At 45.5% G+C, this 27,440-nt stretch overlaps 2 protein-coding genes across 2 annotated transcripts in view; one reads left to right on the top strand and one right to left on the bottom strand.

Annotated features, from left to right (window-relative positions):
• Nucleotides 1–27,440, bottom strand: part of MBD3L1 (methyl-CpG binding domain protein 3 like 1) — a 50,205-nt gene that overhangs the window by 12,537 nt on the left and 10,228 nt on the right. Inside the window, exons 3-4 of the mRNA XM_015122756.3 lie at nt 17,223–17,272; nt 6,527–6,629 (exon numbers count right to left, since the gene is read on the bottom strand). The gene's annotated coding sequence lies outside the window, so the exon portion shown is untranslated. The remainder of the gene's footprint in view (nt 1–6,526; nt 6,630–17,222; nt 17,273–27,440) is intronic.
• Nucleotides 1–27,440, top strand: part of MUC16 (mucin 16, cell surface associated) — a 221,390-nt gene that overhangs the window by 191,022 nt on the left and 2,928 nt on the right. The window contains exons 102-117 of the mRNA XM_077979761.1: nt 1,282–1,406; nt 1,504–1,571; nt 6,141–6,313; nt 9,475–9,510; nt 11,544–11,594; nt 12,380–12,501; nt 12,592–12,659; nt 12,793–12,965; nt 15,487–15,617; nt 15,973–16,040; nt 17,806–17,954; nt 19,913–20,073; nt 20,401–20,468; nt 22,857–23,023; nt 26,925–26,966; nt 27,291–27,370. Coding sequence (XP_077835887.1) covers nt 1,282–1,406; nt 1,504–1,571; nt 6,141–6,313; nt 9,475–9,510; nt 11,544–11,594; nt 12,380–12,501; nt 12,592–12,659; nt 12,793–12,965; nt 15,487–15,617; nt 15,973–16,040; nt 17,806–17,954; nt 19,913–20,073; nt 20,401–20,468; nt 22,857–23,023; nt 26,925–26,966; nt 27,291–27,370 — 1,682 coding nt within the window. The remainder of the gene's footprint in view (nt 1–1,281; nt 1,407–1,503; nt 1,572–6,140; nt 6,314–9,474; nt 9,511–11,543; nt 11,595–12,379; nt 12,502–12,591; nt 12,660–12,792; nt 12,966–15,486; nt 15,618–15,972; nt 16,041–17,805; nt 17,955–19,912; nt 20,074–20,400; nt 20,469–22,856; nt 23,024–26,924; nt 26,967–27,290; nt 27,371–27,440) is intronic.

Here is a 27,440-nt window from a genome sequence, read left to right as displayed (position 1 = left end):
AAAAGTCAGCAAGAAAGAAAGGATGCATTAATAGAATGAAAGATGGAAGGGAAGAAGAAAGGATGGAAACAGAGAAGGAGAGAAGGAAGAATGAACAGAAGGAAGTTCAGGAGAGAAAGAAGGAGAGAAGGAAGAATGAACAGAAGGAAATTCAAGAGTGATGAAAAGAAGAAAGGCAGGGAGAGAAGGAGAGGTAAACTTTTCTTCTAGCGGTTTATCTTAAATCTTAGCTTGGCTGGGCGCAGTGACTCATGCCTGTAATCCCAGCACTTTGGGAGGCTGACGCGGGTGGATCACAAAGTCAGGAGATCAAGACCATCCTGGCTAACACGGTGAAACCCCATCTCTACTAAAAAAAAAAAAAAAAAAAAAATTAGCCAGGCGTGGTGGTGCACACCTGTGGTCCCAGCTACTCAGGAGGCTGAGGCAGGAGAATGGCGTAAAACCTGGGAGGTGGAGCTTACAGTGAACCGAGATCGCACCACTGCTCTCCAGCCTGGGCGACAGAGTGAGACTCCATCTCAAAACAAAAAAAAAGAAAAAAAGTAAAAAAGAATCCTTAGCTCATACTTCCATAAAGTTCCACACAGAGGAAGTGATTAGAAAGCATTTGTGATATATTTTATATAATAAACATGTACACCATATTGACCTGTGTGCCCAGCAGTGCTTACATGCTTTACAATGATTAACTTGTTTAAGCTTTATAACAACTGTTGAGGCAGGAATCATCATTGTGAACCATTGTCATCTCATTTTACAGATGAGTAAACTGAGGTGCAGAGAGGTTGGTTATGGCTGCAAAGATTGTTGGCCATGTTAACCAATGCATAGAAGATTAGCATACCTGGTTGTTAGTGAAGGAGAGAGAGAAATGGGAGAAAGGCAGAGAAGGATCAAGGGGGAGACAGGAAGAGAGAGAGAGAGAATACATTTTTAAAAAAATGTCTGGAGTCATGCATGACTTCTGCATCAGTGTGGTTATACGGAGCCTTTCCCCTGGGAAAGATCAGAATCACTGGCACTTTTTACAGAATCCTCCCTTCTTGCATTTGGATAGGACCCCATCTGGACATCCCAAATCATTAAGCACACCCTTACTGGCTGCTGGAGATGTCTCCATTAAAAGTCAGCCTTGGGCTTATTGAGAGGTGGACCCAGGGTCTTTGGAACACACTGCCCCCACCTTGTCCCACACCACCCCCTACCCACCCATCATCCTCCCCAAGAGCTTCATCTCTCTCTCTGTCTCTCTCTCTCTCTCTCTTCCCCCTGCCCTAGCCGGGATGGTCAGCGAGGAGCCCTTCACACTGAACTTCACCATCAACAACCTGCGCTACATGGCGGACATGGGTCAACCCGGCTCCCTCAAGTTCAACATCACAGACAATGTCATGCAGCACCTGGTGAGAGGCCTGCCTCCCTCTGCAGCCCTGCCATGCCCATCCTAGGGCTGTTGCCTGCCTGCCTCTGACCAGCCACGGCTCCCTTCTCCTTCTGCAGCTCAGCCCTTTGTTCCAGAGGAGCAGCGTGGGTGCACGGTACACAGGCTGCAGGGTCATTGCACTAAGGTGAGAAACTCCCCCACTCACAGCCCACCACCAAGAAGTTAGGGTTCTGACTGGGAGGGCCTTCTTGGGTTGGGGTGGGCTATATTTTTTTTGTCTTTTCATCTTTCTTTTTTTTTTTTTTTTTTTTTTTTATGAGATGAAGTTTTGCTCTCGTTGCCCAGGCTGGAGTGCAATGGCACGATCTTGGCTCGCTGCAACCTCCGCCTCCTGGGTTCAAGTGATTCTCCTGCCTCAGCCTCCAGAGTAGCTGGGATTACAGGCGTGTACCACCATGCCTGGCTATTTTTTGTTGTTGTTGTTTGTTTGTTTGTATTTGTAGTAGAGATGGGGTTTCTCCATGTTGGTCAGGCTGATCTCGAACTCCTGACCCCAGGTGATCCGCTCTCCTCAGCCTCCCAGAGTGCTGGGATTACAGGCGTGAGCCACCACGTCCAGCCCCATTCTTTTTTTAAAATGGATTTAAGGAATGCAAGTGCAGTTTTTGTTACATGCATATATTGCATAGTGAAGTCTGCAGACAGTAGACTTTCAGACAGTAGCTTTTAGTGTACGCATCACCCAAATAGTGTACATTGTACCCATTAAGTGAGGTTCCCCGCCCTTCTCTCACTCTCCCACCTTTCTGAGTATCCAGTGTCTATTATTCCACACTCCATGTCCATGTTTACATGGACCTGGAGTCCATGCTCCCACGTATAAGTGAAAACGTATGGTATTTGACCATGAGCTAATGGACATGGAGTCCATTGGCTTCCACTTATAAGTGAGAACATGCGGTATTTTACTTTCTATTTCTGAGTTGTTTCACTTAAGATAATGGACTCCCATTCCATCCATGTTTCTGCAAAAGACATGATTTCACTCTTTTTATGGCTGAATAGTATTTCGTGGTATATATATATATATATCACATTTTCTTTATCCAGTCTTCTGTTGATGGACACTTAGGTTAGGTCCGTATCTTTGCTATTGTGAATAGTGCTACAATAAACAAACATGTGCAGGTGTCTCTTTGATATAATGATTTCTTTTCCATTGGGTAGATCCCCAATAGTGGGACTGCTGGATCAAATGGTAGTTTTATATTTTTGTTCTTTGAGAAATCCTCATACTGTTTTCCATAGAGATTGTACTAATTCGCTCTCCCACCAACAGTGTATAAGAGTTCCCTTTTTTTTTTTATTCTTGCCAGCATCTGGTTGTTTGGTGTTGGTCTGGTTGGTGGGTTGGTTGGTTTTTGTATTTTTAGTGATTGTTATTCTGACTGGTATAAATAACTTTTTTATTTATTCCTGACAATTTGATTTTTTGACATATAAAAATTGCTTGCATTTAAAATGTACAACTTGATATTTTGGTATACATTATAAAACGATGGCCACATTTCAGCTAATTAATATATCTATTACCTCTACATAGTTATCATGTTTGTACCCTTTGACCAATATCACCCCATTTGCTCCTCCTCCCAGCCCCTGGCAACCACCATCCTACTCTCTGCTTCTATGAGTTTGACAATTTTAGATTCCACCTGTAAGTTAGATCGTGCGGTATTTGTCTTTCTGTGCCTGGCTTATTTCACTTAGCCTAATGTCCTCCAGTTCCATCTATGTTATCCCAAGGGGCAGAATTTTCTTCTTTTTAAAGACCAAGTAATATTTCATTGTATATGTGTATGCCACATTTTCTTTATCCATTCATCCACTGAAGGTCATTTAGCTTGTTTCTATATCTTGGCTATTTTGAATAGTGCTACAATGAACATAGGAGTGCAGCTATCTCTTTAAGATACAGGTTTCATTTCTTTTTCTTTTCTTTTCTTTTTTTTTTTTTTTTTTTTTTTTTGAGACACAGTGAGACTCTGTCACCCAAGCTGGAGTGCAGTGGTGCAATCTCGGCTCACTGCAAACTCTGCCTCCTGAGTTCAAGCAATTCTTGTACCTCAACCTCCCAAGGAGTTTTGCTTTTGCTACCCAGGCTGGAGTGCAGCAGTGCGATCTCGACTTACCACAACCTCTGCCTCCCGGGTTCAAGTGATTCTCCTGCCTCAGCCTCCCAGGTAGCAAGTATTACAGGTGCCCAATACCAAACCAGGCTAAATTTTTTTGCATTTTTAGTAGAGAAGGGGTTTTGCCATGTTATCCAGGCTAGTCTCTAATTCCTGGCCTTAAGTGATCCACCTGCCTCGGCCTCCCGAAGTGCTGGGATTTTACAGGCATGAACCACCACATCTGGACTCATTTCCTTTAGCTATATATAGGTTGAGCTATTCTCAGAGGGTCCTTTTCTGCATCTATTTTTTTAAATCACATTATTAATTTTTTATATTGTGGCAAAAATACATGTAACATAAAATCTGCCATTTTAACCATTTTTAAATGTACAATTCAGTGACGTCGATTATATTCACAATGTCATGCAGCCATCACCACTGTTTATTTCCAAAACTTTTCCATTGGGTAGATCTCCAACAGTGGGATTGCTGGGTCAAATGGTAGTTCTAATTTTTTTTGTTCTTTGAGAACTCTCCATACTGTTTTTCATTCAAGGTTGTACTAATTTACATTCCCACCAACAGTATATAAGAGTTTCCTTTTCGTGCATCCTTGCCAACTTGACTTTTCTGGGTCACTTTGCACTCTCTTAGTATTCACTAGATACTTCTCCATTCATATTTTTACTCAACCCATGCCCATGGCACCACTCCTCTACCATTCCCACCAACCATGTATAAGAGTTTCCTTTTCTTGCATCCTTGCCAACTTGACTTCTTTGGGTCAGTTTGCACTCTCTTGGTATTTACTATTTACTTCTCCATTTATATTTTTATTCAACTGATGCCGATGGCACTGCTCCTCTGAGGCAGGTGCTGGGTACTAGAGTTATAAGACAGATGCCATCCCTGCCCTCACCCAGTGGAGAACAGATGCTAAACAGGAACATAAATGTCTAAGTAAAGTGGCTTCAAATGGGGTAAAGTGATACGAAGCATAAATAAATAGCGAGTGATGGGAAGGGCAACTTTACCCAGGATGAATCTTGGGCTGTGTCCGAAATGGCCATGAAAACTGTTCCAGGCAGGGAGAACAGCATGAGAAAAGGTCTTGAGGTGCAAATGAACTTGGCACGTTCTACAAGCAGCAAAGAGGCCAGTGTGGCTGGAGCAGAGAGAAAGCAAGAAGGAAAGAGAGAGAGGATGAGACCCAAGACATCAGCAGGGTTGAAGGGCCTTGGAGGACTTAGATTTTTTTTTTTTTTTTAAGATGGAGCTTTGCTCTTGTTGCCCAGGCATGATCTCGGCTCATGCCAACCTCTGCCTCCTGTGTTCAAGCGATTCCCCTGCCTCAGCCTCCTGAGTAGCTGGGATTACAGGCTTGCGCCACCACATCCGGCTAATTTTGTATTTTTAGTAGAAATGGGACTTCTCCATGTTGGTCAGGCTGGTCTCAAACTCCCGACCTCAGATGATCCGCCCGCCTCAGCCTCCCGAAGTGCTGGGATTATAGGTGTGAGCCCCTGTGCCCAGCCTGGATTTTTTTTTTCTAAATTATGGTAACATACACATCACATTAAATTTACCATTTTAGCCATATTTCCCGTTCAGTGGCATCAAGCACATTCACATTACTGTGCAGCCATCACCACTATCATCCATCTCCAGAACTTTCTCATCTTCCCAAACTGAAACTCCATCCCCATGAAGTACTCACTCCTCATCCCCCTCCTCAAGCCTCTGGCACCTACCGTTCTACTTTCTGTCTCTGTGAATCTGATGATTCTAAGGACCTTCTATGAATGGAGGAATCATATGGTATATGTCCCGGTTTATACTGTATGACTGGCTTATTTCATCAAGTATAATGTCCTCAAAGTTCATCCATGTCGTAGCATGTGTCAGAATTCCCTTCCTTTTCAGAGCTGAATAATATTCCACTTGTATGTAAATGCTATATTTTGTTTCTCCATTCATTAGGACTTCGATTTTTGCAGGGAGTTGTCAAGGGGTGCTAGGTTCTGGGGCTTCGATACAATAAGAGTAAGCTAAACTGGTTCTTTTCCTCCTTCGTGGAGACCATGTTCTGGTAGATACAGGAACAAATAATTTATGATTACATAGAGGGTGATCAGGGCAGTGACAGGGGAAGAGTGGAGGATTGTGGGACCCAGAGGAGGCTCCTGACCTTGCCTAGGAATTGCCTAGGAAGATAGGAGGAGGAGGAAGAGGAGGAGGAGGAAGAGGGGGAGGAGGAAGAGGGGGAGGAGGACGAAGAGGGGGAGGAGGAAGAAGAGGAGAAGGAGAAGGAAGAGGAGGAGGAGGAGGGAGTCCTCTAAGCTGAGACCTGGAGGATGACCGGGAAGTTATCCAGGTAAGGAGAAATGGGGAGAAGCTTCCAGACAAAAGTAACAGCAAGTGCAGAGATCCTGAGATGATAGATAAGGCCAGGTGGAGAAACTGCAAATTGTCAATGAGACCAAAATATGGACTGTGAGTTGTGCAGTGACAGTGACCACAAGTGGAGAGGTGCCAGGTGACCTTCATCCCCAAAAGGTGCACCTCTCCCTCCTCAGGTCTGTGAAGAACGGCGCTAAGACACAGGTGGACATCCTCTGCACCTACCTGCAGCCCCTCAGTGGCCCAGGTCTGCCTATCAAGCAGGTGTTCCATGAGCTGAGCCAGCAGACCCACGGCATCACCCGGCTGGGCCCCTACTTTCTGGACAAAGACAGCCTCTACCTTAACGGTGAGCATCTCACAGCCCCATCTCCCTGCCTCAACCCCCAACCCCCGCTGCAGCCCAGGAGGGTGTCTGTTTGCCGGTTCTCTAGGGAAAGACTTGGGGTTCAAGTCTTGGTGTTACCACTGACCCTCCCATAACCACCATGCAAGGTTGGACTTTGATTAATCCCATTTTACAGATGAAGAAACTGAGGCTTAGACAGGTTAAGCAATTTACCTTGATGGTGATGGAACCAGGATATGAGCTCCACTTGTCAGCATTCAGTGCTATGATCCACTCTACATGTTTAACTCACAGAAGAGTCTTCCTGGTGGGGGCACTTGGGGGACAAAAAACATTTACCGCTGGGCACAGTGGCTCACACCTGTAATCCCAACACTTTGTGAGGCCAAGGCAGGCAGATCACAAGGTCAAGAGATTGAGACCACCCTGGCCAACATGGTGAAACCCTGTCTCTACTAAAAATACAAAAATTAGCTGGGTGTGGTGGTACACGCCTGTAGTCCCAGCTGCTCGGGAGGCTGAGGCAGGAGAATCGCTTGAACCCAGGAGGCGGAGGTTGCAGTGAGCCGAGATTGCACCATTGCACTCCAGCCTGGTGACAGAGCAAGACTGTCTCAAAACAAAACAAAACAAACACATTTTCCCTCCCTGTTTTCTTTTTTTTTTTTTTTTTTTTTTGAGATGGAGTCTCACTCAGTTGCCCAGGCTGGAGTGCAGTGGTGCGATCTTGGCTCACTGCAAGCTCCGCCTCCCGGGTTCACGCCATTCTCCTGCCTCAGCCTCTTGAGTAGCTGGGACTACAGGCGCCTGCCACCACGCCTGGCTAATTTTTTGTATTTTTAGTAGAGACGGAGTTTCACCGTGGTCTCGATCTCCTGACCTTGTGATCTGCCCGCCTCGGCCTCCCAAAGTGCTGAGATTACAGGCATGAGCCACCGCGCCCGGCCCCCTCCCTGTTTTCTCCTTACCATTGAGGAAGGATGGGCTTCTCTCCTACGTGAGGCCCCTATACCAGGAAGATCTAGGGGATCTAAGCTTCAGGCACACTGGGCCTCAGCACTGGTCTAGAACTCAGGAAAAGACATTTAAGAAGGCATCCCCTAACTGGGGTTCTGAGAGGCAAAGCATGACCATGGAGAATTGATAAAATAGCTCCCCTTTCATCCCCTCCACCACCAACCCAAGAACAGTGCTCATCATGACCCCATGAGGTGGGCACCCCATATCACTTATATGAGGTACCTTTAGGTAGGAACCAGGATGTGGAGAGACATCCTGGACTGTCATTACTCTTATTTTAGCAAAGAGGGAAACTGAGGCACAGAGAGGGGAAGGGACTTGCTCATGCCCATGCTAAGTTCTTGGCTGGTCTGGTTCTTGATGTTCTTTATTGTTATAATTACTATCATCATCATCATCATCCTCATTGTCTGTGTACGTTTCTGGGGTACAAGTGCAATTTTGTTACATGTATAGATTGCATAGTAGGGAAGTCAGGGCTTTCAGAGTATCCACCACTCCAATAACATACATTGTATCCATTAAGTCGTTTCTCATCACCCACCCCTCTCCTACCCCCTCACCCTTCCAAGCCTCCTTTATCTGTCATTCCCCTCTCTGAGTTCTTGTCCACACATTGTTTAGCTCCCACTTATGAGTGAGAACATGTGATATTTGCCTGTCTGTGTCTGACTTGTTTCACTTAAGGTAACTTCAGTTTCATCCATGTTGCTGCAAAAGACATGGATTCATTCTTTTTTTCTAACTTTTAAGTTCAGGCATACAGGCGCAGGCTTTCTATATAGTTAAACTCGTGTCACAGGGGTTTGTTGTACAGATTATTTCATCACCCAAGTATTAAGCCCAGTACCCATTAGTTATTTTCTCTGATCCTCTCCCTCCTCCCACCCTCTACCCTCAGGTAGGCCCCAGTGTGTGTTGTTCCCCTTTATGTGTCTATGTGTTCTCATCATTTAGCTCCCACTTATAAGTGATTTTCTGTTCCTGCATTAGTTTGCTAAGGATAATGACCACCAGCTCCATCCATGTTCCTGCAAAGGAAATGATCTCATTCTTTTTTATAGCTGCATAGTATTCCATGGTGTATATGTACCACATTTTCTTTATCCAGTCTATCATTGATGGGCATTTAAGTAGATTCCACGTCTTTGCTATTGTGGATAGTACTGCAATGAACATGTGTCTTTGTGATAGAAAAATGTATATTCCTTTGGGCATATACCCAGTGATGGGATTGCTGGGTCGAATGGTAGTTCCGTTTTTAGCTCTCTGAGGAATCGCCCCGCTGCTTTCCACAGTGGATGAACTAATTTACACCCCCACCAACAGTGTATAAGCACTCCTTTTTCTCTGCAACCTCACCAGCGTGGTTTTATTTCTCTTTATGGCTGAATAGTGTTCCATTGTGCATACATGCCACATTTCCTGTATCGATTCATCTGTTGATGGACACGTAGGTTAATTCCACATCTTTGCTATTGTGAATAGCGCTGTGATAAACACACAGGTGCAGGTTGCGTCTTGATGATCTGAGTTGACACACAGTCCCTTCAACTTGGCTGTTCCTGGGAGCTGTTCCCCCTTGTAAACTGCACAGCTTCTATGCTTCATTTTGTTCCTTCATTTAGATTTACCAAGCAGCTACTATTAACCAGGTCTTGTGCCTGGCCCCAGGGACAGAGATAGGTTACGTGTGCATCCTGTCCTAATGTAATCTCCAGAGGGGCAGAGATTGTTTTATTCTACCCTTTATTCCCCAAATGTAAAGGGAGGCTTGCACATAGAAAACCCTTAATAAACATTCACTGGGTGGAGGAATAGATTGGAGGAGGCCTGGAAGGGGAGGCGGGGGGCGTGGATGGACAGGAGGATAGACTTGTGAACACAAAGATAATGACAGCCTCTCACTGGAGGCATGCTAGAGACGTGAGTAGGGAAGGTCAGTGCTAATTGAAATATCAGGAAATTCTTTCTAGTGGTGAACACATTTAAGTCAAATATTAGATGATACATAAATGTATCCATCATCTCTAGATACACAAAGGGAAAGGCATCCAGGCAGGTGCCCCTTATGGACAAAGGCATGGAGTGTCTGGGTCGGCTCGACCACCTCCTCTTATGTGTGACCTCTTTGTTTCTAGGTTACAATGAACCTGGTCCAGATGAGCCTCCTACAAGTACGTGTCTTTGAATCCAGTGCCCATTTCAATCTCCATGGGTCTTGGTTCAAGCTTTTCTCCTCATTCATAAAGGAAGCTTGCCCCAAATTCGGGCTGGTCCCCTGAGGTGGTGAGGGGCAACGTCTCAGTGGGAGGAAGAATGCTGAGTCCTTGGCCTGTTTTTAGACCTGCAGCCATAGTCTTGGCTTTGTGAATTTTCCACGCCCCTCTGGGTTAGAAGAAGAAGTTTGAACAAGCATTCCCTACAGGGATCGAGGTTAAGGTCAGACGATGACCTTGTTAGTCCATACCTCCTGATAACAAAATCTCCTCCAAGTGCCCCAGCAGGGGCGTCATGGTCAAGCTGCAAACTCTGCTGGCTACTCAAGTGAATTTGGCTAAATTTGCCCATTGCCTCATCCAGTGATCCACTCATCTATCTTTCCAGCCATCCATTTTTCTATCCTTCCAGTCATCTCTCAGACATCATCCTTCCTTCTATCCATCCATCCATTCACCCATCCATCCATCCACCTATCCACCCCATTTTCCTGACCATTTACCTCCTCATCCTTCTTCCATCTGTCCTTTTATCCATCTATTCATCCATCACCCATCATCCTGCCCATTCACCTGCTTGTTCCTCCTTTCTTCTGTCCTTCTATACATCTATCCATCCATCCATCCATCCATCCACTCATCCACCACCCACCCATCATGCCCATTCACTTGCTAGCCCCTCCTTCCTTCTCTCCTTCTGTCCATCCATCCACCCATCTTCCTGCCCATTCACCTGCTTGTCTTTCCTTCTGTCTGCTCTTTTATCCATCTCTGCATCCATCCACCATCCATCCACCCTTCTCCCTATTCACCTGTTTGTCCTTCTTTCTGTCCTTCCAACCATCCATCCATCTTTCCATTCATCCTCCTCTTCATTCACCTGTTTCCTTCTGTCTTTCCATCCATCCTTCTACCCAGCCAGCCATCTCTCCAGCCATTCTCCTCTCCATTCACTCAATTGTCCTTCCTTCCATCTGTCCTTTTATCCATCCATCCACCCATCCATCCATCCATCATCCATCCATCTATCCTTCTCCCCATTCACATGTTTGTCCTTCTTTCTGTCCTTCCAACCATCCATCCATCCATCATCCATCCATCTGTCCTTCTCCCCATTCACCTGTTTGTCCTTCTTTCTGTCCTTCCAACCATCCATCTATCTCTCCATCCATCCTCCTGCCTATTCATCTGCTTGTCTCTCCTTCCTTCTGTCCTTCCATCCATTCATCCATCTGCCCATCCACCCACTCAACCTCTTGCCCATTCACCTGCTTGTCCTTCCTTCCACCTGTCCTTTTATCCATCCATCCATCTTCCATCCATTCATCCTTCTCCCCATTCACCTGTTTGTTCTTCTCTCTATCCTTCTAACCATCCATCCATCCTCGTATTCATTCACCTGTTTCCTTCTTTCCGTCCTTTCATCCATCCATCTATCCACCCAGCCATCTCTCCGCTCACCCTTCTTCTCACTCACCCAATTGTCCTTCCTTCCTTCTGTCCTTCAGTTAATTCATCCTTCTACCCATTCACTTATCCATCCATCCATCCATCCATCTATCCATCTATCCATTCATATGTCTACCCATCCTCCTGTCCAATTAACCTGTTTGTTCTTCTTCCTTTCCTTCCTTCTTTCATCTCTCCAACTTCTCTTCCTCGTTCTTATCTATCTTGCCTTCTCTTTTGACCCTCCAGTTGTACATTGCACCTTCTGCCCATTCATTGATCCCTTCCATTTTCCTGCCCACCCATCCACCTATCCTCTTTGTTTAACCTTTCTCTTGTTCACCCCCACCCCCACTCTCTTGGGTTAATTTCACTCACAGTCTTGTTCACTTCTCCACTCACACAGTCACTCCTTCCCTCAGTCTCATTTATGGCCCACCTGTGAATGGTTGTCCTGGCTAGGACTACTGATGAAGCCCAGGGGAGCTTCTTCCACTAGGTGATGGGCTTTGTTCCTCTCTGATGGACTGTTCCTTCCACAGCTCCCAAGCCAGCCACCACATTCCTGCCTCCTCTGTCAGAAGCCACAACAGGTATCTGGGGTCCATTTTTCCTCCTCAAAGATTAGACTAGCAGTTCAATCAGACACCTGCCCTCGTAGAGCCCCCCAATTTTATGAAATAAATAGACCATCATAATATCAGATGTTTTGGGGTGAGACACCTGGCATAATTGGAAAGGAGGAGGGCTTTCTGGAGAAAGTTTCACCTGAACTGAGTCTTTAAGGATGAGTAAGAGTGATTCAGGCAAATAGGGTATGAATAGTATAACTGAAAGAGGGGAGTCCATGAACAAAGCCTCAGTGGCCAGAAACAGCATAGAGTATAGGGAGAAGTGAGAGGAATTTGGTTTGCATGAAACATACAGCTTAACCCAGAGTAGATGGATAAGTGAGACTGAAAGGTCAGCAGGAGCCAGATTGGGAAGGACCTTGAATGCCAAGTCAAGAAATTTGAACTTCATACTGAAGGCCATAAGGAGCTGTGGATGGTACTAGAGCAGGGGCAGCCGTAGTGAGATCGTCATTTCAGAAAGATTCTTCTCGTGTTCAGTATAGAGAATGTCCTTTAGATAGGGCATCCAGTGAGTCTGCCAGGGTGCTAATCAGGGTGAGAAAAAATAAGACCTTAACTGGGATAGGGGAGGAGTTAGAGGATATATGTGATGAATATGCAGCCAAGGGAATTGGTGTGACTTGGAGGGGAGAAGATACGTAGCTTCTGACTTGGATGGCCACACTGGTTAATAATGAGTGCAGTCTGATCTAGTCTCAGACCAGCCCTCAGTTGCAGACATCTCTCCTCCCCTCCTCCTGCAGCCATGGGGTACCACCTGAAGACCCTCACACTCAACTTCACCATCTCCAATCTCCGGTATTCACCAGACATGGGCAATGGCTCAGCTGCCTTCAACTCCACCGAGAGGGTCCTGAAGCACCTGGTGAGACCCTGGTCCCAGCAGCTCCCGGTGGGATAAATCCTACCCCCAACCTCTGTTCCTCGGCTTACCCTCTTCCTCCTTCCTCTCAAGCTCAGAGCCTTGTTCCAGAAGAGCAGCATGGGCCCCTTCTACTTGGGTTGCCAACTGATCTCCCTCAGGTGAGACCACTTCCTGGCCATTTGCCAGTAATGACCACCCCTTTCTCAGCCCTCCCCTGCTCCTCCCTCCTCTGCCCTCTACCTGCAGAGGTCCCAGGACCTCTCTAGAGTCCTCAAATGCCTCTCTCCCCAGGCCTGAGAAGAATGGAGCAGCCACTGGCGTGGACACCACCTGCACCTACCACACTGACCCTGTGGGCCCTGGGCTGGACATACAGCAGCTTTACTGGGAGCTGAGTCAGCTGACCCATGGTGTCACCCAACTGGGCTTCTATGTCCTGGACAGGGATAGCCTCTTCATCAACGGTGAGTGTCAGGCTGAACTGGGATTTACAGTGACTTTTTGGGGGTTGGTGGGTTGTTTTGTTTTTGAGATGGAGTCTCACTCTGTCACCCAGGCTGGAGTGCAATAGTGCAATCTCGGCTCTGCAACCTCTGCCTCCCAGGTTCAAGCAATTCTCCTGCCTCAGCCTCCCAAGTAGCTGGGATTACAGGTGCATGCCACCATGCCCAGCTAATTTTTGCATTTTTAGTAGAGACAGGGTTTCACCGTGTTGCCCAGGCTGGTCTCGAACCCCTCACTTCAGGTGATCCACCTGCCTTGGCCTCCCAAAGTGCTGGGATTACAGGCATGAGCCACCTTGCCTAGCCTACCATGACTATTATTTGTCCCTGTTGTATTCCCTTTCCTCTCTAAAAAAAACAGCCCAAGGCTTGGCTGGGGGCCACCCTTCCCCAAACCATCAAGGGGAGAATCTTTCCTATTATTTTGAGTAAATAGCATGAAATTCTTTGACCAAATTAATGTCATAAATTGTCTCTTTCTCCTTCACTTTTGTTTCCAGCTTGGTTGTGGTATAACTATCAAATACAATTATATCTATTTAAGATGTATAATGTGGTGATTGAATATATGTGTAGCTTATGAAATGATTAGCATGATCAAATTAGTTAACACTGCTATTATGTCATGTAGTTACTGTGCGTTTTTGTGCGTCTGTGTGAAAGACAGCGAGAGAGAGAACACTTAAGATCTACTCTCACAGAAAATTTCAGGTTTACAATACAGTATTTTTTTTTTTTTTTTTTTTTTTGAGACGGAGTCTCGCTCTGTCGCCCAGGCTGGAGTGCAGTGGCCGGATCTCAGCTCACTGCAAGCTCTGCCTCCCAGGTTCACGCCATTCTCCTGCCTCAGCCTCCTGCGTAGCTGGGACTACAGGCGCCCGCCACCACGCCAGGCTAGTTTTTTGTATTTTTTAGTAGAGACGGGGTTTCACCGTGTTAGCCAGGATGGTCTCGATCTCCTGACCTCGTGATCCACCCGTCTCGGCCTCCCAAAGTGCTGGGATTACAGGCTTGAGCCACCGCGCCCGGCCAATACAGTATTATTAACTATAATCACCAAGCTTTATACTCAATCCCCAGAACTTATTCATCTTATAACTAAAAGTTTGTATTTTGTGACCAACATCTCCCCATTTTCTCTATCACCACTCCCATGCCCCCAGCCCCTGATAACCACCATGCCACTCTCTGCTTCTGTAAGTTTGACTTCTTCAGATCCCACATATAAGTGAGGTCACGCAGTATTTGTCTTTCTCTGTCTGGTTTATTTCACTTAGCATAATTCCCGCCCCCCTCCCCAGTTTCATCCATAATGAATTTCAATTCAAAACTCGAGTGGCTGAGCCGTGGCATCCTTTGGGACAGGATAGCAGGGCCTTCTATATGAGGATCCTCTATGTCAGTGATTATTACCAGGGGACACTTCTGCACTTCCGCCCCGCCCCCCACAACCGGGAGACTCTAGGCAATATACGGAAACATTTTTGGGTATCACAACTCAGACAGAGAAGGAGGGTGCAACTGGCATCTAGTGGTTCAGTAGCCCATTTTCCAGTGCACAGGAGACGCCCACCCCAGGGAATGATCCAGCCCCAGATGCCAATAAATTCAAGGGTGAGAAATCCTGTTGTACATGGTCCCAAAGTTCCCAGGTGGGCACAAGGCTGACATTTATCACACTCTACTGTAATTATTTATTAAATTTTCTGATTCCCCCTTACCTTGTGAGCTCAACAAAATTACAGTCTTTTACGAGTGCCACCGTACCCTCGGTTCTCAGTATATCAGCACGTCGTGGTATGGAAAGAATCATTGCATGAGTGAGCAAATGAAAGATTAGAGTCTCTGCTGTAACTCACATTCATTCATTCATTCATTCATTCATTCATTTATTCATTCAGCAAACATATATGGGTGGCTGTTCTGCCCCAAGCCTTGTGCTGGGTCTGGAGATGGAAGACACATTTTTCTGTCTCTGAAAAACTCATACTCAGGTGAACAACAAATTAAGGGTACAATAAAGACCCCACTGCTGTTACTAACAGGATACTAAGGGAGCTGAGAGGAGGAGTAAATCAAGGAGGGCTTCCTGGAGGAGGGTGTTATGTACCCGGCCCTGTGCGGGGACACAGTAATGAATAAGACAGACATAGGCCCCTGCTGTGCTGGAGCTCCCTCTCACTGGGCTCTTGAAGTGTGAGCTTCAAGCGTTTTGCAGGAAATGAAAAGGATGCATTCCTAGAAGCGGGAACTGCATAGCACATGCAGGAAAGCTCAGCTCAGGAGAATCTGTGTAAAATTCCAGTTTTCCCTCTCTTTGGGACAACTTTCCGTCTAAGAGCTCCTGCAATGCCCAGCATGTGGATCTGAAATTGACTGATTCTGACGGTAGGCAGGGGACCCTTGGACCATTCTGGCTCTGCATTTTGTGATCAGCATTTCCTCACTATAGGTTGTATTTTCTTCTTCTCTGTGGCTCCAGGCTATGCACCCCAGAATTTATCAATCCGGGGCAAGTACCAGATACATTTCCATATTGTCAACTGGAACCTCAGTAATCCAGACCCCACGTCCTCAGAGTACATCGCCCTGCTGAGGGACATCCAGGACAAGGTAGGGCATCTCTCACCCCTCCCGTCTTCCCTGCCCTGTGCGCTTCTCTGCCTCTTCTACCTGATTTGTCTATTAAGTGATCATTTCAAATGCTTCACTTCACTACGTATTCTGAGTTCTCTCTCAGTTTCCAAAAGTGCTCTCTTGACTACCGTTCCCATTTCCCAGATGGGCAAACTGAGGCTCAGAATGGGGCGTGGTGTGCCTAGGGTCACACAGTACTTTAGAAGCAGAGTTAGGATTTGAACTGTGGTCCCCTTTGCTCCAAGTACTGTGCTTTTTTCCACTGGCATCAGCGGCCCCTCCACCCCCAAGAGATCTCCATCTCACCCACTCTCCCTACCTATCCTTCTAGGTCACCACACTCTACAAAGGCAGCCAACTACATGACACGTTTCGCTACTGCCTGGTCACCAACTTGACGTAAGTTCTGAAGGTCACAAGCAGTGGCCAAGCTTGTGGCTGTGTCTCTGAGCATCCTTGAACTAGACATCCCCAATGGGGTACCCATTCTCCCCTATATCCCTGTTAGCTAATCCTACCATCTCCTCCCATAAATCCTCAAGGTAGGGAGTGAGGATTAACCTCACGGAGCCACCAACTCCCCACATCCACCTTCTTCTTTTTTTTCTGGACACTTGGGAAAAGGTAACGTTCTGATGTAGAACTCAAAATATTAGCCCGATAATAATATTTAACATCAACCAGCCTCCTCTCATTTAATTCTGACAACAGTCTCTATGAGTTGAGTGCAAAGATCATCCCTGTGGTGCAGATGGGAAAATTGAAGGTCAGAAAAGTGAACTTCCCAAGAACTGTCAAAGTTGGTATTTGAACCCAGGTCTCTGATGACTGAATGAAGGAATAAAGATATCTATACTTGGGAAGAGGAGGATTACAGGACACAGGGCTGACTTTGCATATTTCTAAACTTCAAGGATTTTGTATTTCAGTTGGGGATATGGAGATGGTTAATGGGAACAAAAAACTAGAAAGAATGAATAAGACCTAGTATTTGCTAGCACAACAGGGTGACTATAGTCAAAAATAATTTGATTGTACATTTTAAACATTTTAAATCTATAACTAAGGTGTATGCTTGGATTGTTTGTAACACAAAGGATATATGCTTGAGGGGATGGATACCCCATTTACTCTGATGATTATTATGTATTATATGCTTGTATCAAAACATCTCAAGTACCCCATAAATATAAAAACAACTACTATGCACCCACAAAAATTACAAACAAATAAAATCAAAAGTAGGCTGGGCACAGTGGCTCATGCCTGTAATTCCAGCACTTTGGGAGGCCAGGGCAGGCGGATCTCTTGAGCCCAGAAGTTCAGGACTAGCCTAGGCAACATAGGGAGACCTAGTCTCTACAAAAAAATACAAAAATTAGCCAGGCATGGTGGCACACACCTGTAGTCCCAGCCACTTGGGAAGCTGAGGTGGGAGGATCACCTGACCCTAGGAGGCTGCACTCCAGCCTGGGTAACAGAGTGAGACCCTATCTCAAACAAATAAAATAAAATATAATAAAAAGTAGAAATCAAGAGGGAAAAAGTGGGAGAAATTGGGATAATTTTAACAATACCTACCATCAGAGTGATGATGAAGAATGCATAAGTCACTTCTTAGGGGTCTTGATCTATAAAAAAAAGTTGATTATTGTTACTGTTATTGCTTCTAGATGTAATTCCTAGAAGCCTTCCTTTTTTTTTTTTTTTTTTTTTTTTTTGAGATGGAGTCTCGCTCTGTTGCTCAGGCTGGAGTGCTGTGGTGTGACCTCGGCTCACTGCAACTGCCTCCTGGGTTCAAGCAATTCTCCTGCCTCAGCTCCCCCATGTAGCAGGGACTACAGGCAGGTGCCACCACTCCCGATGAAGTTTTGTATTTTTATTAGAGACGGGGTTTTGCCATGTTGGTCAGGCTGGTCTCAAACTCCTGACCTCAGGCAGTTTGCCCGCCTCGGCCTCCCAAAGTGCTGGGATTATAGGCGTAAGCCACTGCATCCAGCCGAAGGCCTCCCATTTTGATCAGGACCCTTCTCTAGACTGGGGGTGGGGGCAGCTAGGCACCCCACCACCACCTTGCCTCTAGATCTTTGGCTCTTTAAAGATGGCAACCCATGACCCTGCTGATGCTGAGTACTGGCTGAATTCCTGTGGTCTCTGTCCCTAGGATGGACTCCATGTTGGTCACTGTCAAGGCATTGTTCTCCTCCGATCTGGACCCCAGCCTGGTGGAGCAAGTCTTTCTGGATAAGACCCTGAATGCCTCATCCCATTGGCTGGGCTCCACCTACCAGCTGGTGGACATCCATGTGACAGGTACAAGCTGGGGTGGCTGGTTTCATAACTGGAAGAGGTGGGGTTATGAGGAAAGATGGGGCTTCTCGGTACCAGTGAAATTGGTGGAGGCTCTAGAGAGAGGAAGGGAGGCTTTCTGGAGACCCTTGTAGATGATCTCTGGCAGGAGATTATCCAACGAGGCAGGAACAGAACACTCAGTCATTGCACCTAAGAGAATAGCTATTTTTACATATTAAAAAAATTGTGTTGAATGAATGAATCAATAAATCATTTTTTGAATCAATTTATTGATTCTTTTAATTAAAGAATAAGTGATTCATTAAAAAGTGATTCTTTAATTAATTGATTAATTGATTTAATTGACTAATAATTGATTAATTGATTTGAGTATTGATTTAATTGAGTAACTGATCAATTAAAATGGTTGATTAATTAAATGAATGAATCAATCAATGAAGAAGTCATTCATTCATTCAATAAACAATGGAAGTAAACACATACTGATGATACAGTGTGATCATTGCTATGATAAGGGAATTTCAGGAGCCTGTGGGAGCCCCAAGGAGGAACACACAGCCTTGTCTTGGAAAGTTTTGTGTAGGAAGGGGTGAAGAAGCTGAGATCTGACAGAGAATGGGACCTAGCCAGGGGTAATAGATGGAGAACAGAGCTCCATGCATCTATAACCTAGAAGATAAAAAGAATATGGCATTTGCCTGGGCATGGTGGCTCCACCTGTAATCCTAGCACTTTCAGAGGCCGAGGCAGGTGGATCACCCGAGGTCAGGAGTTCGAGACCAGCCTGACCAATATGATGAAACCCCATCTCTACTAAAAATACAAAAATTAGCCAGACCTGGTGGTGCGTGCCTGTAATCCCAGCTACTTGGGAGGCTGAGACAGGAGACTGGCTTGAACCCGGGAGGCAGATGTTGCAGTGAGCCGAGATCGTGCCATTGCACTCCGGCCTGGGCAACAAGAGCGAAACTGCATCTCAAAAAAAAAAAAAAAAAAAAAGAATATGGCATTTTGGGGGAAGTTTCAGAAGATTGGTGTAGCTGCAGCATCCACTTTGATATTGGAGAGGTGACAGTTGAAGGCAAAGATGTGGGCAGAGATTTCGATGGGTACTGGAATGGCTTGGGGAGGAAATTGACACACTCATGAGCTCTGCTTTAGAAAGAAAGTGACATGAATTCTGCTTATCCTCTGGGTGCTGTGTGCAGAATGGAGGGTGCAGGGAGAGAAGAGCAGAGTCAGGAAGACCCTTTACGAACAAAGATCATCAGTTAGAAGACTCTGGGTTGCTCAGCACCTACGCTTGCTGACTACACCCCCAGAGAAACCCAATCTCTTTCACCCCACGTTGTAGGCAATTCTTACAATGCTTGGTAGAAAGAGAGTTGGACAGGTAGATGGGTGGATGGATGCAAGTTGGACAGATGGATGGAGGAAGATCCTCCATCCAATATAGAGCTGTTACCTAAAACCCTCTATCCCACCTTTAAAATCCTAGCTCAGCCGGGCACAGTGGCTCACACCTGTAATCCCAGCACTTTGGGAGGCCAATGCGGGTGGATCACCTGAGGTCGGGAGTTTGAGACCAGCCTGACCAACATGGAGAAACCATGTCTCTACTAAAAATACAAAAAAAAAAAAAAAAAAATTAGCCAGGCGTGGTGGTGCATACCTGTAATCCCAGCTACTCAGGAGGCTGAGGCAGGAGAATGGCTTGAACCCAGGAGGTGGAGCTTGCAGTGAGCCAAGATCACGCCATTGCACTCCAGCCTGGGCAAAGAGAGTTAAACTGTCTCAAAAAAACAAAACAAAACAAACAACCTCCCCTCCAGAAAAAAAAAAAAACCAAACCTAGCTCAGCTCACAATGCCAGAAATAAGTTAAGCTAGCTGGAATAATCTCTTTCTTAAAACCCTGCCTTAAGAGTGAATTTTTACATCCTTTTTTTAAAATTCTAGAGATGGAGCCATCAGTTTATCAACCAACAAAACCAACAAGCAGTTCCAGTACCCAGCACTTCTACCTGAATTTCACCATCACCAACCTACCATATTCCCAGGACATATCCCAGCCAAGCACCACCAATTACCAGAGGAACAAAAGGAATATTGAGGATGCGGTGAGAGGGGGGTGGTGTGTCCACTCTATTGCATGCAGAAATCGACTTATGCATTCTGGGTAGCCACAGGGTGACTTTTTATAACAATCCACAAAGACAGGTTCTTATTCCCATTTAAGATGCAAGCACAGAGAGGTTCAGTAGCTGACCCAAGGTCACACAGCTAAGTCATACCCTAGAAGAGCATGTCCTTTGATATACATACCTGGGCAAGTGGGTGTCATGACAAGAAACAAAATAGATAGAGAAGTGTGCTCAGTGGCTGAAAATTCTCTGATGCTACCAGGACCAGGATTCTGACCTAAGAAACATCGCCCTGTCTTTCAGCTCAACCAACTCTTCCGAAATAGCAGCATCAAGAGCTATTTTTCTGACTGTCAAGTTTCAACATTCAGGTGAGTTCTAACTCAGGACCTAATGACTCTAGGAACTTCTGCTGTCCTTTAAATAGAAGTGTTCCCAAGCCATAGCTTTGATGGAAGAGAGCCCTAGACATAGAGACCTGTTAACTAAAAACCAGCTTTTTCCTAAAGCTGGAACCCAGCTGGCTCCAACACTCAAGAGTGCTGGTGTAAATCTCAGCAGACATAAAGCTACCTGGTGCTGAGGCCATGGACTCTAGAGTGTAGAATCGACTACATGAAGACATCGGCCACTGAAATCAGGACCCATGGAAGATGGGGAAAGGAGGGAACTAAAACCAGATTACTTAGATCCCAGCAGCCTAACTGCTTTTCTTTTCTTTTTTTTTTTTTGAGACAGAGTCTCGCTCTGTTGCCCAGGCTGGAGTGCAGTGGCTGGATCTCAGCTCACTGCAAGCTCTGCCTCCTGGGTTTACACCATTCTCCTGGCTCAGCCTCCCGAGTAGCTGGGACTACAGGCGCCCGCCACCTCGCCCGGATAGTTTTTTGTATTTTTTTAGTAGAGACGGGGTTTCACCATGTTAGCCAGGATGGTCTCGATCTCCTGACCTCGTGATCCGCCCGTCTCGGCCTCCCAAAGTGCTGGGATTACAGGCGTGAGCCACCGCGCCTGGCCCTAACTGTGCTTTTCAATGAGAGGTATCAATTCCAATGGGGAAATACCAACGATTTTTTTTTTTTTTTTTTTTGACAACTGCCCTGAGAACAGGCTTTCTTCACTAAACAAATTCTGAGTCAGAACAAATAAAGATAAGCCCTGAGAATAGGGCTCCTTTTTCAAGGAGCTGCCAAGCAGATCAGATAGTGACAAGGTTCTGCGGATTGATGTCTGCAGCACTCTCAAGCTATTTTGACTGCTAGGCGGCTGGTTTTCGCAGCTATCATGATTGTGAGGCTACTGGTTTTCAAAATGACCGAGGATCTTGCTGGATGCAGTGGCTCGCAACTATAATCCCAGCACTTTGGGAGGCCAAGGTGGGTGGACCGCTTGAGCTCAGGAGTTTGAGACCAGCCTGTGCAATATGGTGAAAACCCATCTCTACAAAAAATAACAAAAATCAGCTGAGCATAGTGGTGTGCGCTTTAGTCCCAGTTACTTAGGAGGCTGAGGTGGGAGGATGGCTTGAGCCCAGGAGGCAGAGGTTGCAGTGAGCTGAGATTGGGCCATGCACTCCAGCCTGGGCAACAGAGCCAGGGCCTGTCTCAATAATAACAATAACAATAATAATAATAATAATAATAATAATAAAATACTGAGGATCTTGAAAGAGCACTGTGGAAATAATGCAAGTTAAAATGCCACAAAGTTTGCTCTTTTTATTGAGATTTAACACCTTCCTTAACTAAACACCCCTTGAAGTTTTGCAAGCCTTTGGTTCACTTCTAGACTTCTGGAAAAATTGATTTGGACTATTTTGGCCATTGTTCTCATTGATTTTATGGGTATTCAGAAGTCATTACCCCAACATTCCAATGTTACCCCAACATTAAAAATAATTATTTTTAAAATAATTATTTTAAAAATTAAAAAATTATTTATTTTATTGATTTATTTGAGATAGAGTCTCCTTCTGTTGCCCGGGCTGGAGTGCAGTGGCACAATCTCAGCTCACTGCAAACTCCACTTCCCAGGTTCAAGCAATTCTCCTGCCTCAGCCTCCCAAGTAGCTGGGATTATGGGCGTGTGCCACCACACCCGGCTAATTTTTGTGTTTTTAGTAGAGATAGGGTTTCACTGTGTTGGCCAGGCTGGTCTCAAACTCCTGATCTTGAGTGATCCACCCACCTTGGCCTCCCAAAGTGCTGGGATAACAGGCATGAGCCATCATGCCTGGCCTCCCTGTAGCTATTTTTAAATGAATTAAGTAGAATAAAATTAGAAATTCAGTTCTTCTCCCACACTAGCTGCATTTTAAGTGTTTAATAACAACATGAAGCTACTAATGGCTGCATTGTGTAGTGTAGATGTGGAATTCTTTTGTTTGTTTTTTGTTTTGTTTTTGAGATGGAGTCTTGCTCTGTCACCAGGCTGGAGAGCAGGGGCACGGTCTCGGCTCACTGCAATCTCTACTCCCTGGTTCGAGCGATTCTCCTGCCTCAGCCTCCCGAGTAGCTGGGATTACAGGCACACGCCACCACATGCAGCTAATATTTGTATGGATGGTCTTGATCTCCTGACCTCGTGATCCGCCTGCCTGAGCCTCCCAAAGTTTTGGGATTACAGGCGTGAGCCACTGTGCCTGGCCGACATGGAATGTTTACATCATTGCAGAAAGTTCTTACAGGAAGACTCTAGAAGGAGAAAGCCTAGAATCATGATAAAATTGCAGATATCTTTCCTTATCCCTTGTCCCCTTCCAGGTCTGTCCCCAACAGCCACCACACGGGGGTGGATTCCCTGTGTAACTTCTCGCCACTGGCTCGGAGAGTAGACAGAGTTGCCATCTATGAGGAATTCCTGCGGATGACCCGGAATGGTAGCCAGCTGCAGAACTTCACCCTGGACAGGAGCAGTGTCCTTGTGGATGGTAAAGCTCCCTGGGTCATTGGGGCTGGGGTGGCAACTCCCACTTCCTCACCTGGGTCCTTCCCTGGGAATCTGAAGGCTTGGGGATGATTCATCATCGAACTTTCTCAGACTGGGAGAAAGTGGCTTAGTTCTCCTAGGCGTTACCCATCATTGAAGGAAAGAAAAGGATGCCCGAGGGATACGGGAGGCATTTGCCCTCTTCTGGCCAGCTCTGTGACCTCAGGCTAGTCACATCTCCTCTCTGGACTTCTTATCTCTGTACTTAGCAAGTCACTTGGTTTTTGGTTCCCTTCTTGCCTGCCCTAGATGGTATTGCTCCTCCACCCCCAGGCAGCTGCAGTGTTAAACAATTACCCTGATTAGTTGTTGTTGTGTTGTTTATTCATTTGTTTGTTTTTGAGAGAGGGTCTCACTCTGTCACCTAGGCTGGAGTGCAGTGACATGATCTCAGCTCACTGCAGCCTCAACCCCTGGGCTCAAGCAATCCACCCATCTCAGCCTCCCAGATAGCTGGGACTATAGCCATGTGCCACCATACCCGGATAATTTTTGTATTTTTTCTAGAGATGGGGTTTGGCGATGTTGCCCAGGCTGGTCTTGAACTCCTGAGCTCAAGCATGTCACCTGCTTCAGCCTCCCAAAGTGCTGGGATTACAGGCAGGCATGCACCACTGCACCTGGCTCTGGTTTGTTTGTGTTGGTTTTTTTCTTTTAGAGGCAGGGTCTCGCTCTGTTACCCAGAATGAAGTGCAGTGGTGCAATCATAGCTCACTGCAGTCTTGAACTCCCAGGCTCCAGCGAGCCTCCCACCTCAGCCTCCCAAGTTGCTGGGACTACAGGCACTTGTCATCACACCTTGCTAATTTCTAAATTTTGTGTAGAGAGAGGGTCTCACTATGTTGCCCAGACTGGTCTCTAAATCCTGGCCACAAGTGATCCTCTTGCTTCAGCAGGTCAATTAGGGCTTCCAGTTTCAAGTTGTATGTGATTCATCCTCAACATATGTGGTAGGATGGACCTATTTTCCAACTCCAGGGATGGCTTCAAGGTGACTCAACTTTCCATATCCAAATTTACCCATTCAAAGAATAGTTACACACATTGTACCATGTATCAGGAATATAACAGAGAGTAACTGTCTGCTTTTTCACCACTATATTCCAAGAACCCCATATTCTGCCTGGCACATAATAAACACTCAACTCATATTTACAGAAGAAATAACTAGATTTCATACGAGGTTCTTTTCAAGTCAAATGTGAACAACGTATTAGGACCTTCCAATGCCTGTGTGCCCTGTCCTTGGTTCTGATTTATTGTTGTGCAACAGAGCACTGTTGATTCTTCAGAATCAACAGGCCTTTCACATGCCTTTTTCTTGTTTTACCAATTTGCTTTTTAAAAATAAAAATTGTCGTCAGCTCACAGGCTTTCTAAAACCAGGCCATGGACCCAGCAGGGCTGTAGTTCGCCAAACCTTGCCTTGAATCAGCCCATCCAATAGAACTTTCTGCAGTGATAGAAAATGTTTCTAACTGTGCCATTCAGCACAGAGCCATGTGTGATTACTAAGTGCTTGAAGTGTGGTTAATGTAACTGAGATACTGAAGTTTTAATTTTATTTAATTTTAATTTAAAAGCCACTTGTGGCTGCTCCATATTGCACACTACTTTTTAAAATTATTATTTGTATACATTTAAGGGATACAAGTGCAATTTTGTCGCATGGATCTATTGCCCAGTGGGAAAGTCTGGGCTTTTAGGGTATCCATTACCTGAATAATGTACATTGTAGCCATTGAGTAATTTCTCGTCATCCACTCTCCTCCACTCCCCAACCCTTCCAAGTCTCCACTCTCTATTATTCCACTCTTTATGTCCATGCCTATGCATTATTTAGCACTGACATGTCTATGCATTATTTAGTCAAATACATGTGCTATTTGACTTCCTGTATATGAGTTGTTTGACCTTCACTTCCTTCCATGTTGCTGCAAAAGACATTATTTCCTTCTTTTTTATGCCTGAGTGGTATTGCATTGTGTGTGTGTGTGTGTGTGTGTGTGTGGAGAGAGAGAGAGAGATATATATCACATTTTCTTTATACACTCCTCCATTGATGGACACTTAGGTTGAGTCCATATCTTTGCTATGGTGAATAGTTCTGTGATGAACACACAGGTGCAGGTGTCTTTTTGACACAATTATTTATTTTCCTTTGTGTAGACACCCAGTTGTGGGATTCCTGGGTCAAATGGTAGTTCCATTTTTAGTTCTTTGAGAAATCTCCATACGTTTTTCATAGAGATTGTACTAAATTACATTCCCACCAACACTGTGTAAGAGTTCGCTTTTCTGGCATCCTTTCCAACATCTGTTATTTTTTGTCTTTTTAGTAATAGCCATTCTGACTGGTGTAAGGCAGTATCTCATCATGGTTTTAACCTGCATTTCTCTGATTATTAGTGATGTTGAGCATTTTTTCATATACTTGTTAGTCATTGGTATGTATTCCACATCTTTAAGAAGTTGACCATAGGCTGGGCGTGGTGGCTCACACCCATAATCCCAGCACTTTGGGAGGCCAAAGCAGGCAGATCACAAGGTCAGGAGTTCAAAACCAGCCTGGCCAACATGGTGAAACCCTGTCTCTACTAAAAATACAAAAAATTAGCCAGGCATGGTGGTGCACGCCTGTAATCCCAGCTACTTGGGAGGCTGAGGCAGGAGAATCTCTTGAACCCAGGAGGCGGAGGTTGCAGTAAGATGAGATCACATCATTGCACTCCAGCCTGGGTGACAGAGCAAGACTCCATCTTGAGAAAAAAAAAAGAAGTTGGCTATAACAGAGTTGTAGAAGTCGAGGAATCAGTAACCCTTCTCCCCATGCCTGATGGTGGCTTTACATCCCTATCTTCATGGAGTTTGCGCTGTAGTGAGGAATAACAAGAACAGGCAGTTGTCAATTATAAATTATTTGATGTGAACCTATTCATACATGGGTGTGGTCATCAGGGAAGGCTTCCTGGAGGAAATGACATTGAAGGTAAATTCTAAAAGATGACAATAAAACCACCAAGTGAAGGAGAGCTTAAATGTGTTTTTAGGCAGAAGAAAAAGCTTTTGGGTAAGAATTTATAAACCTAGAGAGATCCCATGAGTTTCCAACTGCGATGATCCATTCTCACCGCCACCGCCATTGGGCCCAGCCCAATTTAGGTCCACCATGCCCAGAGGCATGAATTTAACTTATGACACTCTTGTAGTGGGATAATGGCTTTGGGCTTATGTAGCCACACGTCCTCATTTTTTTAGAGATACAAATTGAAATATTTGGGGTGAGATGTCATGATGTCCACTCAACTCTAAAACTTCAGCAAAAACATTTACTTTCACTGAAATGTTAATAAATCATAAATTGGATGTATATGTTTTAGTTGGAGGAAATATAAATCACTAAATCTAGGTGATGAATATTTATTGTACTCCTCTCTCTGCTTTTTTGTATGCTTGTAAAATTGTATTTAAAAGAATAAGACACACTCGGCCAGGCATGGTAGCTCACACCTGTAATCCCAGCACTTTGGGAGGCCGAGGTGGGTGGATCACGAGGTCAGGAGTTTGAGACCAGCCTGTCTAACATGGTAAAACCCCATCACTACTAAAAAAAAAATACAAAAATTAGCCGGGCGTTTTGGCAGGCGCCTGTAATCCCAGCTACTTGGGAGGTTGAGGCAGGAGAATTGCTTGAACCCGGGAAGTGGAGGTTGCAGTGAGCCAAGATCATGCCACTGCAATCTAGCCTGGGCAACAGAGCAAGACTCCATCTCCAAAAAAAAAAAAAAAAAAGAAAAGAATAAGACATACTCACATGCACCCTCCATTTCTTTCATTTCTAGGGTATTCTCCCAACAGAAATGAGCCCTTAACTGGGAATTCTGGTAAGTCTCAAAGAAGCCCCAGCCCAGGGTAGGGAGGGGGTAACCTGATGGTGCTTTGCCTTGTCCAAGAGCACCAGGCACACAGAGTCTTGGATGAGGATCAAAGTTGACCAACTCATGGCAAAGACTATTGAGGCATCGTGAAGGGATAGCAGGGATCCTGGCTTGCTGGGGACCCACTTTTTGGGGGGCATCAGAGGCTTGAGGTGTTGAGCCACTAAGCCCTCCTCCCCAGGGCTGTGCCCATCCTCAGGCCACATAGGGTCCAAGAAGGAGCCCTAGGACATGGCAGGAGGTGGCTCACCCCAGCCCTTGTCTCCCCAGACCTTCCCTTCTGGGCCATCATCCTCATCTGCTTGGCAGTACTCCTGGGACTCATCACATGCCTGATCTGCGGCTTCCTGGTGAGCAAGGAAGGGTTGCTTGTCTTCTTACTATTGGGTTGTAAGAGTGCTTAATATATTACAAAACCAT

The sequence above is a fragment of the Macaca mulatta genome, chromosome 19 (assembly GCF_049350105.2).
Source record: "Macaca mulatta isolate MMU2019108-1 chromosome 19, T2T-MMU8v2.0, whole genome shotgun sequence".
Lineage (NCBI taxonomy): Eukaryota > Metazoa > Chordata > Mammalia > Primates > Cercopithecidae > Macaca > Macaca mulatta.
Note: the sequence above shows the minus strand (reverse complement) of the source record. Positions and strands in the feature narration are given on the sequence as shown.